General features: G+C 43.1%; 1 protein-coding gene across 7 annotated transcripts in view; it reads right to left on the bottom strand.

The window, feature by feature from the left end:
* Positions 1-1,935: 1,935 nt before the first annotated feature.
* The window catches only part of EIF4ENIF1 (eukaryotic translation initiation factor 4E nuclear import factor 1), a 42,441-nt gene continuing 30,262 nt past the window's right edge, over positions 1,936-14,114 (bottom strand). For 5 of the 7 annotated variants that reach the window (XM_030860883.2, XM_030860882.2, XM_030860879.2 and 2 more), the window contains 9 exons: positions 11,330-11,401; positions 10,707-10,890; positions 9,692-9,771; positions 9,214-9,356; positions 6,613-6,697; positions 5,213-5,345; positions 3,705-4,049; positions 3,286-3,450; positions 1,936-2,703 (listed from right to left, as the gene is read on the bottom strand). In XM_030860883.2, coding sequence (XP_030716743.1) covers positions 2,462-2,703; positions 3,286-3,450; positions 3,705-4,049; positions 5,213-5,345; positions 6,613-6,697; positions 9,214-9,356; positions 9,692-9,771; positions 10,707-10,890; positions 11,330-11,401 — 1,449 coding nt within the window. In that variant the 3' untranslated portion in view covers positions 1,936-2,461. The remainder of the gene's footprint in view (positions 2,704-3,285; positions 3,451-3,704; positions 4,050-5,212; positions 5,346-6,612; positions 6,698-9,213; positions 9,357-9,691; positions 9,772-10,706; positions 10,891-11,329; positions 11,402-14,114) is intronic. The other 2 variants (XM_030860881.2, XM_030860880.2) reach the window with 2 other exon arrangements.

Genomic DNA, 14,114 nt, shown 5'->3' with positions numbered 1-14,114 from the left:
CCCATTCTTGAACCAATTGTGTAGGGAATAGAACTATTGAATCAGTTTACTCCAATAAGTTATCTTCATTCCTGGAGTTTGTCTCTTTCATTCAGGCCAGTGTACCTGACCTCCCTTCCATCTTAAGAGCCTGGCTTATAAGATACTTAACAGCTGTCTCCTGGAAGAAGGCCTAGCTGTACTTTCCCATTTTTTCCCCCTACTTTTGATTACTACTAACTTGCCAAGTACTGGCTGCTCAACTGCTTCCTTGGGGGGTGGGGGCACTATTCTTTCCTACCTGACCCCCCTCCTTAACTTCCACGAGGTTCTCTGTGGCCCTCTGCCTTTTTACTTTGAGGAGGCCTTGCACATCCTTCCAGTCTTGATTGCTTCTAAACTCATTTCATGCCTGCTAGACTTTCCAAAGTTGCTCCACGTAAGATACCTTGTTAGCTGAGACATCATGTCATCAAGTCCTCCTGCCCTTACTCTATATCTGGCTTTTAACTCTTGAAGACTGCATTAACTTCCTCTTTTGCCTCTACTCTTCCATTGCCCTTACTCTATATCTGGCTTTTAGCTCCTGAAGACTGCATTAACTTCCTCTTTTGCCTCTACTCTTCCATTCACCAAAATAGTTTTTGTGCCGTTTAGCTTCTGCTGTGCTATTCTTAGCAACACTCCTTTATTTCCTTCTGGCTCCATCTCACCAGTTATTGGCTAATGGCTTTGCCCTCTGCTTGGTGCCTGCATTTGTTCATTTCTGTCATACCAGCTTCTAAGTCTGAAAAGGAGGCCCTCACAGGCAGCTTCAAACCAATCCTCCCCACTCTACACCTACTAACTATTGGTTCAACATGAAAGGGAAGGTGAAAGGACACACAGGAAAGATGGAATTAGATTCAGGTGTCTATGTTCTGCCACTGTTACTTGAGATTGTTTTCCAGCTTTTGTTTATAGAAACAAAGCATTTGTGAGAATTCTAAACAGGGCTTATTTCTGAAGTTGAAGAATCACTCACCAAATCCTACTGCAGGGAGGGAGGGCTAATGAAGTTGAAGTACTAGGAAGAGACAGACCTCATGCTCAGTCCACAAAGCCAGGTTTGGTTGAAAAGCAACCTGCTTTCTTGTGTTCCTGGAAGAATATAGGGCAGGGTGGGCAGCTCCAGGTTTATAGGCTGCACCCTTAACACTGAGGCTGTTTTTCACCCTTGTACTCAAAATCCACCCATCTTGCTCATTTCACCTGTGAATCAGAGAATGGCCTCATTATTTGACCCTCTAGTATGAAGTCAAAGTAGCTTTGATGACCCTAAATAGACAAGTATCGAGATACTGGGTGAGTTATCGAGATACTGGGTGACAAACCAAGAAGATCTGTCACCTCAGATTGGTGGGACTAAAAAACCTTAAGTGAGGAAAGGGGACTTGAGGCCATAGTTAGAGTATTATAGTAGAATCCTTTTCTCCAATGTTGTGCATGTAGTTAAGATGAATAATTAAAATAATTGTGAGTTGAGGAATGAGGTAGAGCACACAAGAAATCAGTTAACACAGGCACCAGAGTCTTGAGGGAAGTTTTATATGGAAAAAATTTATGGATTGAATCAGAACTCTAAGGCCCCATTTTTCCCTATAGGGGACTTTGACCTGGAGAACAGGAAGGCAACAAACCGCTGACTTTTACCCCAATAAACAAATAGTTTTCACTAGGTGGGTTTAATTTTAGAAATTGCACACCATCATCTGGTATTAGCCACAATCAGGTCAGCCCAGCCTGAACTGGCCCATTGGGGTCTTTAAGGCTCAAGAAAGAGGGCCATAGTTTCCTTCTCCCAAATCAGAGTTCAATTCCATGAGTTCTAAAGAAAAAACTTAAGATAATTTCCCTCAAAGAACCTAGTGAAGAGGAAGGGATTCAGGAAGAAATAAACACAACAGTGCCATTCACTTCATTCACACACTTAGCATATGCAACTTTAATCAACCAAAAGAAAAAGTCCCAAATGTACAAGTGAAAAAAAATCCAAACTGTTGACACAGGCTTAACTAATATCAGCTACTTTTATGTACAGCTGTATAAGTTCAAAAAAGCTATCCTATATGTATGTACAAAAGTTGTTTATACACAGGTCTGTACATAAGGGTCTATACATTTATTTCCTCAGAACCCTTAAGGTGCCACCTTTTGGTGAAGACACCAACACTTCATTCACATATCTTACAAAAAAAGACTGTTTCCTGTATTCAGGACTGACAACACTGCATCCTGTATTCAGACCATGTAGCCTCCACTCGATTGGTTAATAAGTTCCTTCCATCATAATGCAGACACCACCAGGTGCCTAGGTGCCCTTCAACAGCTTCGCACAGAGTGCTACAAAGTAAAAGCCCATAAACCAACATGAGATGAGGAAGCAGAGTCCTGACCAGGGTGCCACCAAAAGGTCCAGGCTTAGACAAGCCTGCTGCCCTGCTCATTGTCGGTACTCCAGTTCATCTACACTGATGACTTTGGCGGGCATGGAGGGCAGGGGCTGCTGTAGCACATCTGAGCCAAACCATTTGGCAAGGCCCACGGGGGAGCTGCTCCTCTGGCTGGGGCGGTGCTCTAGTTGGGAGTGCACATGAGGCAGGCCTGACCGGCTGGGCACATTCTGAGGCGTCGTCTGAACGCTAACAGCAGCTGCCTGGGAACCAGACCCTGGAGGATGAAGAACTGTGGCGATAAGAACGTTATCATTCAGAGCACAAGGAGGGGAAGTAGTTCTCTAGCAGACCCTGCTTCACTCAAATCCTGTCCATGAAACTCCAAACAGAATTCTTTACCACGTGATTGATTCTAGGCTTCTTTAGGAAATTCCTTTGCAAAATGCCAGAAGACAGTACCTTAGAAAGCTGAGCTATTCAGAAGCAATCCATATTGAGAGCCCATCCTAGATGACATGCCCACTACTTCCCAAGACAAGCAGAAGCAATGACATAAGCTGGCGAGAGAGCATCTACTCTCGGCAGTCCCTATGCTGAATCTGTGAGGATTCTCAGCCTCCTCTCCTAAGAGGCAAAGGGACAAAAGAAAAAAAAAAAAAAAGCCAGAGCACACCTGGCTCTCCCACTGTCTTCACAGGAATTCCAAATCCCACAGAGGTCGGTTTACTTCATCCTATTCTCTGATTATACCCTTATCCCAGTCTTGCTAGGGTGAATGGTCAGTGTCATTTTATCCCCTTCACTGGAAACTGGTTCAAAAACTTTGAGCCTGAGCCCATCCTCAGCTCATCTGGCCCATTTCTGAACTTACCTGAGCGCTGTAGCTGCTGTTGCATCATTGCCAGATGCAGAGGTGTCCCAGGACGAGGGTTTAGGAGAGGGTGACTAGTGGCAGGTAAAGGGTAAAAGGGTTGACCCAGGATTGGGCCAGATAGTCCCTGTAAATGAGTCAGGTCCATCCCAGGAGGAAGCACACCTATTGGGCAGAAAGAAGAAACTGGTGAGAAATAATCTACCTGGAAATTTTCAAGCCTGACTATACAGTTTTGCTAATCAGAAAGTTTATTAAGAATGAAGAATGCTCAATGCTAGGTTCCTAATCTTTTAATCGACTAAGGAATAGATCAGATTGGACCCACTGGTTAAAATGGAAAAAAACCTAGTAACATCTTTTTAGGGATGAAAACCATCAGTTCTAGCAACTGGCATCATGCCAGGTCAGAAACTCACCAGCTTGGAGCAAACTTGGAAGATGCTGTGGATGTACTCCCTGGGCCAGCATCCTTTGGACCAACCCTGGGTGAAGCTGGTGAGCAGGCCGAACGATGGGGACATGGGGGACAAGGGGGACTTGGTGCACAGGGCGGAGAAAAGGTGTTCCTGGAACTGGGGATGCCAAGGTGGGTGTTTTTCTCCCAGTTGCTTTAGGTCGATAATCTTGTTCTTTGGTGTAACGACTGGTCTGTGATAGTGGGGTGGAACATGAAAACCGCTGTAGGGTTGATAGTTTGGGATTTGTAGTGGGAGAAGAGTCTCGATCAGCAGTGGGCACAGAGCTGGATGACAGGAGGTTCTCTGTAAGGATCCAGAAAGAGAATATTTTGGTATTGGCAAACTTTTCTCAAACACATTGTCCTCCCAATGATCCAGTAACTCATTTCTTAGAAAGCTCACAATCCTTATTTGATCCCCTCAACAGATTAGAGGATTGCATCGTAGGGACCATCGTTTGGCCTTATGAACAGGCCTAGTCAAGGTCATGGGTAGTTAAGGACAGACCTGGGAGCAGACCCCAAGTTTTCCAGTCTTCCAACACCTTGCTGCAAGAGTTTATTTTTGCTACACTCTAAAAAACCAAAGACTCTGAAGTTGTAAATGAGATAACTTTTAAGAAGCCCACATCTTTGTTCTTACAACCTTCCCAATCCAGGAATAGCTATGGGCAAGCAAGCCTGGCATATCAGGTCTGGTGGTCTAACTCAGTTGGGCACCCTGGTCTGCCCATATGCCTGTGGTCTGCATCTGTGTGGGAGCTAGTCCTATCCTAGTCAGCTGCTTGGGATTAACATGCTTTTTAGTCTAAGGGGAAAATCAAGTGAGTAAAATTATGCAAATCCATCACAACAGAAAGCTTAAAGAGTAATTATAGTCTGGTGAAGGAATCTGAACTGCCTTTTAGTAGGACCAACAGGATTTCTTTTTTCTTTTTTTCTCAGAAGCTTTCTCACAGGCAAAAAGCTCTCAGACCAATACTCTAGACCTATGTAAACCTCACTCATTAGAATCTGTTTCACTATGTCCTTAAAATCCCAACTGTGCAACCCCTAAAAACCTCTTACATTTTCTACATATTTATAAAAGGCTCTCACACACCTCCTATATGCTTCACCCACTGCAGGTTTTATTAGATGATTAGTCTCCACAGACTGGAGAGAACCTTTCAGAAATAAACCTGGTTGAACTTTTATTAATTTGCCAAATAAATGTACTAATAATTCAAGCCAAAATAAGGATCCTAAACTAATGCTTGTTCTTCCTAATACCAGCACTCATGCCTGCCACTGTTAGATTGGTCAGAATTTCAAGTGGCTTAAGTAACTGTGAGCTGGTCCAACCCTTCTCACTGTTAGACACAGAACTGTGGTCCAAAGCAACCAGGGGTCTTGCCCAGGGCTTTGCAGGCTGATGCTCTGTCACATACGTTATTGGGCAGTACATCCTCAACAGCTCTGCAGTACCTTCACTGGGCTTCTGAGTGTCCTCTTTACTGTCACCAAGAGCTGCTTTTCCAGATGCTGGCTCCTCCTTGCTTTTCTCTTTGCTCTCGTACATCTTACGAATCACTGAGGTAGGAGTGAAGGAAGGAGAAAGCTGCAGAGAAAAACAGTATTAACACATTCTTTAAATGCCTTTCCTAATCAACTGGCCAAACTACTGAAGCTGAAGAGTCCCCTTCTGGCTACATGTGGCAGAGGCCAACTCCAACGTCTGGTCTCTAGCTGCTGGAAGAAAAGCAACAGGATGGGCCAAATAGGCGGTGGCCCAAGTGCACCATCCCATGCTCACAATTTCATCAAAACATAGATTTAGCTCTAGCATAAAGGTAGTTGAAGCACAGAAGCTTCAATCTACCTGTCTGCGGTGATGGGGATCTGCCTATGGCAGCCTCTGCTTCAGGATTAGGCTGGGAAGGGGGAAAGAACATGGCCAGAAGTATACCCTGCAACAGCAGCCCTCCCAGCTAGGAAAGGACATTTCAGCGACAACCACAGAACCTAAATTTCTCTATACTTGTAGTGTTTCCCATCTTAACCTGGTTACCAGAAAATCCATAATTATGTTCTTAAAGGTCTCCTCAGCCACCAGTACTCACTATTTGGGGTCATTTCTTCCCACCTCTTTATTGCCTACTTTTACATTGATGATTTTATTATGCATGCAACTTTTCTCATTAAACAATCCCAAATCCTTGATGACAGGAGACGGGGCATGAATTATGAACAGAAAAGCTCTTAGATCCTGCCTTCAGGGTGCTTAGTGCAAAGACCCACTTGAGGTCCTGAAGTACAGAGCAATAGTCTTTTACCCTTATCAGCTTTGACTAGGTGATAAAGGTCTGTGGGGGGATGAAACCTAAAAAAGGTAAATAATGCTGGTACACGAGTCGGCTGTAAAACTTGACTTGTCACCACAAGTAAGCAAACCTCTCTATCCCAGCCTTAACTTGTATTGAGACCTGAATCTGAATTCGTGAACTCCCACCATGTTTCTCTGGACTTCCCATGCTCCAAGCCCAGTCACCTCACCTCCTATCCTTACCCCTGTCCTCCCCTGCTCCCCACTCCAATTCTTCATTTGTTTGAACATATCACACCACGCTGTATGCACTGGCCCTTACTTGTCTATCTCCTGGAACACACTTTCCCCAAGGTAGGGGCTTCACTAGAACTTAGAATCCTGAGTTAGACTGTATCCTGAGAGGGGAGGGCCTAATAAATAGGCAGGCATAAAAGTCTATTAAATCACTGACTCCTGTGAAAGGCACTCAAGGACATTTTGGGGTACACAGTGATCCAACATAGGCACAACCAAACAGGGAGAAGCCTAGGAGTCATTCACAAAGGCAAAGGTCACTGACCATGCTTGTGATGGAGGCGGCTGGGGCAGGGGAAGAGGAATTCCCTCCGTGCACAGGTGCTGGTGACTTGGTCACTCGCGGTTGCCTGTGAACAAACCAATTATCAGTGTGAGCCCCAAGCTGCTCAAACTCCAAGTTCTAAAACCACATAAAACTCAAGGCCAGCCTAGGAAGCATCCCATTTCCTTTCTTCAATTCAATTTCCCAAGCATTTAATAAGTGTCTAACATATGCAAAACCATGTGCTAAGTTCTGAGGAAAGACAAAAGCTTAATGATACATGGTCCCGTGCCTTGCAAGAACTCTCATCTAGGGGAGATACTTACTAACCTAGGGCAAACAAGGAATGTCAATATTAGGGTACCAACAAAGTACAATGGGAAAATGAGGGGTAGAAGGAATGAGAGGATACCCCTACAATGCAGGGACTTTGCAAAAGCTTCTCTTGGAAGGCGCTGCATTGAGTGTGCCAATGATAAACTACAGACGGAGAACAATGATTCAGGTAGAAGGAACAGGTACAGGGACTCAGGAAGGCCTTGGGAATGTAGGGTTATCCAGCGCTAGTGTGTAGTTTACTTGCTGACTATTCCAGTGAGGTAGGCTAGGGAGGGCCTTTATTCTGTAGGGCAGGCTGTGCTCCAGAAGGTAGGGAGCAACACTGAGTAGTACAGTGCCTGGCATAGAACTGAGGCTCTGTGAGACACTGATTCAAGTCAAATAGAGCACCAAGACTTTGAGCTATTTTAGGACCCAGTTACATGAAGCATTCCCCGCTACTCCTGGTCTACACACAGGGTTGGTCCCAGGCTTCCCTTATAAAGTTTAAAAGAGCAGACTTCCCTTCTCTCCCCAGACATCCTACTTATTCTCTCTTAACTTGGAAGAAAACAGGAAACAGTTGATGATGACATAAACAGGCTGAGAGAAGAATGAACTATGTGAGTTCACTGGCTAATCAAAGCTTCACGGCATTTCAGCCATGTCAGACCTTGTTCTGCAAAGGCCAAAGCTCCAAGTACAGTCAATGATTCTGGAAGTTCTCTGACTCATAAGCAGATGGGAATCCTAAACTCATGGCTTCTTTCCAGTCTGTACCAGGTAAGCCCCAGTGCTGCCACCCTGAGACTCTATGAGTATGACGACAAGGGGAGAGAGAGACAGTAGTACTCTGGGTGACTAAGAGGTAACCTCCAATCTGGTGGTTCTGCACGACCTATCATTTATTCCTTCTGATAAACATATTTAAGCACCTACTATGTGCTAGACACTGTTCTAGGTGCTGGGGATACAGCAGTAAACAAAACAAAAATCTCTGGCTTCATTACATTCTTGTGTTTGCAGGATAGAAGGGTTACTATGGGCAGGGAGACAGAAAAAAAAATATGCTAGAAGGTGACAGGTTCAATAAAAAAATAAAGCAAGGCAAGGAGAAACCATATCTGTTGGGGGACACAATTGTGTACAGGGTATTCAGGGAAGGCCTGCCATTTGATCTAAAAATTGAAGGCTCCACTGACAGTGACTTGGATCTACCTCCTAGCTTCAAGTAAGTCACATTTTAAAAACCTAAGTTTCTGTATCTGTAAAATGCAGTTCTTTACCCCATCTACCTCACAGAGTTGTTGCCAAGAGCAAATTAAATTGTGGATATCAAAAGTGCTTTGAAGGTCAACAAATCGTTACATTGTAGAGAGAAGTCCAGTGAAGGGGCTTGGCAGACCAGTCCTGAGCTCTCTGTTTAGGCTGAGGGCTATAGATCAGACACATTTATGCAAGGGAATGGGGTACTTACTGGTCCCAATGTTTTCTGAAAGTTTCAACATACAAAACCAGCTAAAGGAAGACACTGAGACAGCAATTTTAATAATCACATCAAAACAAATACAGCTTAAGTACCAAATACTATATGGGGCAGGAGTACAGTGTTCAAGGATGCATATTTTGGTGATAAAACTAAAAATACGAAGGTGGTGATTACTTTTAAAGACTGGACAATGGTCACTTCTGGAGAAAAGGGGTATTATCGGGATAAGGCACAAGGAGGGCTTCTGGGTAGCTAACAAGAGTTTACCTTACAATAAGCCATACATTTGCTTCATGCAGTTTTCTGCTTATTTTATTTTACAATAAAAAACAATACTGCTACCCTTTCCTCCCCAACTTATGGTTCATTTCATTTCACTACTTGTTGAAACTAGTGGAGAGAATGGGAGGAGAGTGAAGTCAGTCATCATTTGTTAACAGCTCTGACCAACAAACCTGAATCAAGGCACAGTTTGATACTCAACAAGGAATCTGAGGGGGAGGAAGCTAGGTGTAGTTTTACTTTTCATCATTTCATAAGCATAACTGCAAATAAGTAGCTATGCTAGCTACATCTGTAAAAACGAATCCGCTAAATGAAAAATATAAATAAAATTATATAGGATGAAAAGCCTATGCCCCTGCACTAGAATTCAATCATACGATTTCCTCTACTGAACATTCAGGAGATGGAACTGTCACCATATATTGTATAATATATCAGTGTGTAAAACAGAAGTTATACTATGGATAACTAATTTGCAAATCTCCACAAGGGTAGGATTAATAATTTACCTGTTTCTGAATCCATCTCTGGTTCTGTCCACCTGTGGTTTGCCAAAACCAGGCTGGTAGAAGTTTGCTGCCTGCACTGCAAGGTCATGTGGCAGGGCCAGTCCCTCCAAAGCTGCCTGTTGCAATTCTAGCTGGCTCATCTGCTGAACAGAAGTGGCAGAGGGGGGTCAGCAGAAGAATGACAGTCAGTGCACTTTCTACAAAGGTCTCTCTTTGCTCTTTTGGGAAAGGTATGTTTAAGCAGCAGCTGAGAGAAATTAGATACTGCGAACCTGACTAAACTATGCTGCCATCCACTGAACAGAATTTCAGCTATTAAGTATGACATAATTTCACCAATTTTCTAGCCTTCACTGAGCTTGAGTTATAATTCAAAACCACTTCCAAGCATTGCAGCAATTTAATTCTCTATCCCACAAGCAACAATAAGGGTAAAAAGCAAGCAACAGATTAAGTTTGAGAAAGAGCTCAGCCAGACCTGGGCTGTGACAGGGCTCATGGGCTTGCGCATGCCTTGGAATGGATCTCCGAGAAGCTGCTGTGGTCCTGGTGTGAAACCTGTTGGGAAGGTTAAAGATTCAGTGCATGTCAAGATAGCACCTGTCCCTCCAAGAGGCATTATCACCAATGCATGCTGCTCCTCGCTGAACACCATCTCTTTCAGGAAGTACTGATTTCCTGGGCTGATGATGTCTCTCTTCTTCTGTGGACCTCAATCAGAGCACTTAATGACTCAAACTGCTGGTATCTATCTTCCCAGCTAAGCTGTCAGTTTTGTTTCTTTCAGAGCCGAGACCTCTATCTGGGAGAGAATAGCTTTTCTAGCCAGTGATTTGGCCCATTGCAACCACACCAGCTGATACCAAAGCAGAGGCCAGTGCTCTGAGGTTCATACTCTTTCCATTATATCTCCCTAATTGTGGAAAGATTACAAAAACTTCCTCTCAAGGTATGACTGGCAGGGGCCAGAGCAGTCAGCAGCCTAAAGTGGTCGCAGGTGCAAGAACACTGAGATTGTGTACAACACTTTGCTAAGACAGCTTTCTGGAAGTGCTTCTTCCATTCATGTTCTGAATTAGCCACAAGACCTCCCAGTTGGTCGTGTACAACTTCACCAGGTTGGTAGAGAGCCACTACTCTGACTTCTCTATTAAGGAAAAACCTATGGAGCCAAATTAACTTTTCTAGATTGAATTCCCAAAATAAGGAAGATGACTAAAAAGCTGGATCCAATGTAGATCAACCTCAAGAGAAAAAGTACAAAACTTCAACATGAACCTATTTATCTAGAAGGGCAGCTGGATAATAAACTATCTTCCACATCTGTGTCCTTACCACCCCCTGAAAAAATCATAACAAATTAACACATTTCTTTTTAAACTCTTCAAGGATACCCATGAAAAAGACTTTGCCAGTTTTAAGGGAGAGGTATAACCTAGGGGAAAGGAAGGGGAAATGATAACAGATAGGCATCTACGCACAAAAGCATTTACCAATTGGTGATGGTATTCTGGGACGAAGGTAGTCTGCTGAGGCTGCTCTCGTCTGAAACACCTGTGACAAGGGAGGAGAGGGTGCTCTTTGGCCCAGTAAAGATGTCGTAGGCTCCAAGCTCCCCATAAGGCCACTCAGAAGATTGGAAGAAGCAGGTCTCTGAACAGGTGGACCCAGAAGTTCCTAAAGGCAGAAAAGTCAAATCCTTGTGAACAAACCTAGTTCTTCCTCCTAGTCAAAGGTTGCCAATGATGAATCTCCCTCCTGTTGCACTAAAGGACTTGGCACATGTACATTCAACAAATTGCTCTGAATGTTCAGCTACCAACATTTCCTTTAAGTTAGTGCTACAAATATAAGTTAGATACTTTAAATTTCCATAGAAATTGCAAACCTGCAAACTGGAAACCAAGCACTTACTTCATCATCTTTTTTAGCCACCTACCCACCCCACATTGAGATTAACAAGCGACACAGAACTATGTCAGGCAGCAACATCGTATCCTTCGTTGCCGGGCAACATGGATCATTCTCTAAGGCCCAAAGGTGGACCACTACACAAAACCAGTTCGGAGGACTACTGTTCAGGACTCCAAGGCCTCGGTATAAGATTGTGAAGTACCTGCAAGATGTTCTTAGGGACAGGCTGGCTTGGAATCTCAGCAGGGGACATCAAATGGCTTTCAAGCGTTCGCTAAAAAAATCAAAGGAAAACTGGTTTTAATCTTCTTACATACTAAACTTATTAATTGGGGACCACCACAAGAAAACATAAAAACTCCCCAGGGAGTTGGCACTTAACAGCAGAATGATGTCCATATCACAGAAAAGTCAGATCAACTTGTCCCACTCTCTCATCACACAGGTCCCAAAGATCTCGGAACAGAAAGAATTTTCACATGTACGTGCAAAGTCCACTCAGAGACCCTCAGACAAGGTCTTTTCTGTGGTAACCCTAAGTCCATTTTACTATTTCTAACACTGTGACCAAAAGAAGGGGAAAAGAAAATGGTGAAACAGGGGAACACTTACTTACTGAGAAGGCACAAGGAGGAAATTTTGATAATCTATAGATTTTAATTTGAGGCAACCTTTGCTACCCATTGTCTTTAACAAGATTTATAGACCATAGATGGTACGAAAAACCTAGTAACAACATGTGAGTTTGGCCAAAATTGTGATATTTCAGAGTTTCATATTTCAGGAAATTTAAACTTTATTATTTTTTAACAAGCTACTCCAAATGGGTCTCATATACAGGGCAAAATTCATATCCTCCACTTTTAGCTCTTTTAATGCAGCAGCAGTTATATTTTGCATCGAACTTGTATTACCTCTGGTGCTTCAGGACATCCTTGTGTCCATTTAGCTCTGCCTGAAGTGCTTTCTCTGTCAGTTTCCCTTCCACAAGCTGGAACTGCCAAGGTCCACAGCAATGTCCTCGGGAGTGACAGATAGCCCAAAGATATCCAAGTGTTTCATTGCTGGTTTTGGAATTGGAACTGACTGTAAATGATTTTAATAAGATCTCCTCAAGAGTCATTTAATTCCGTTTAACAAAAACAAATAGGCGGGCTTCCTTGGTGGCGCAGTGGTTAAGAATCCGCCTGCCAAGGCAGGGGACACAGGTTCGAGCCCTGCTCTGGGAAGATCCCACATGCCGTGGAGCAGGCCTGTGTGCCACAACTACTGAGCCTGCGTGCCACAACTACTGAGCCTGCGTGCCACAACTACTGAAGCCTGTGCGCCTACAGCCTGTGCTCCACAACAAGAGAAGCCACCGCAATGAGAAGCCCGTGCACCGCAACGGAAAGTAGCCCCCGCTCGCCGCAACTAGAGAAAGCCCGCGCCCAGCAACGAAGACCCAACACAGCCAAAAGTAAATAAATAAAATAAATAAATTTATTTAAAAAAACCCAAAAAACAAAAAAAAATAAATAGGCAACTTTATACTACATGGCTTACTATATTTGGAGGATAGTGTCTACAATTTAATTTGAAATAGAGTTTAGACTGAACCAACATGTCCTATTTTGGGGATAAACAATATGATTGAACCAAAACAGAGGCAGATCAGAAACAGTATACATAACACAGTCACAGTAACTAAAAGCTTGGAAGAATTCCATGACTTAAACAACAATATGCAAATCAAGTAATATTTTGGGATAATGCCCGGTGCACTTATTACATTATTTTCTTGTTGCTTTCTTTTCTAGGTTGAGTTTGTGTTACTCTTTGCCTAGCACCTTAAATTATATCATCCATTCCTTTATGCGTGTGTTTGAGGCTCATTCCCTCAGCTGAAGCCAGATATATTTCAGAGCACTGAAACCCCAACATCATACCAGTTATCCTCACAACTCCGGGTCAACTGTGTTAATATCAAACCCTAGAATCATATCTGAAAGAAGATGTTCAAAAGCATCAGGTAAACTCTTGAATTCCCCTGCTCCCATTTCTTTACTTACAATAAAAGTGGCTACTTACAAGATTTGACCCCTACCACTGTAGTCAGCACGTAATCACCATGACATAAAGGTACTGGGTTGACCAAGAAGGTTGTCTGGGTTTTTCCGTTAAATCACAGAAAACCCCAAATGGACTTTTTGGCCAACCCAATAACAAGAAAGCAGAACAGGATAGTTTGCAGTCCTGTAATCTGGTCCTCATTTGAAAGCATTTATATCTAGTAATTCTTTGCATGGAAATTATCTAAAGCAGCTTACAAGGAACATTCCCCTATTACTGGCATGGTGTGGTCAGATACACAGAAATAAGTCTATCTTATACCTATCTGAGATGCCTCCTTTCAGAGGCAGAGAGTCAGGTAGGTAGGCCAGGAACAATGGCATCTGTTAGGATCTAGCACTAACAGCTGGTCAGAAAAGAAACATCAAAAATCAGCTGCCCTCCACTGGTACAAGGCACAGTGAAACAGCTACTTCTCCCATGGTTAACCTATAGCTCTCAGACAAGAAGGTGTCAGGAAAAACAAGAGGCAAAACTCAGTTTGGTAAATTTGCTATAACATAGCAACTAGAGTAAGTCTATGTTTTTATTTATTATTCAGATTTACCATTTCCCTTTCACTTTGTATCATCAAGGGTTAGCAACAGTAACACATAGACCATGGCTGAGAGGCGCCCTCTAAATGTGTTATGACAAAGACCAGTATGTGCTACACACCTGCATTTACTGACATGCAGTCACCTTGTAACCCAACTTCATGTCTAAAGGTGTTTTATAAGTTTGGAGTCACAGCTTTTTTTTTATTAGTAAATTAACAGAATGCAACTGTCTTGAAAAATTCATCTTAGATACTTTACAAATGATATGTATACCTGTCAACTGCCTAATCAAGAAAGCAAGTAATCTCAGGTATCTGGGAGTAATTAGAAGTTGTG

This window comes from Globicephala melas, chromosome 13 (genome assembly GCF_963455315.2).
Source record: "Globicephala melas chromosome 13, mGloMel1.2, whole genome shotgun sequence".
Lineage (NCBI taxonomy): Eukaryota > Metazoa > Chordata > Mammalia > Artiodactyla > Delphinidae > Globicephala > Globicephala melas.
The sequence above is the reverse complement of the archived record's forward strand: the minus strand, read 5'-3'. Positions and strand labels throughout refer to the sequence as shown.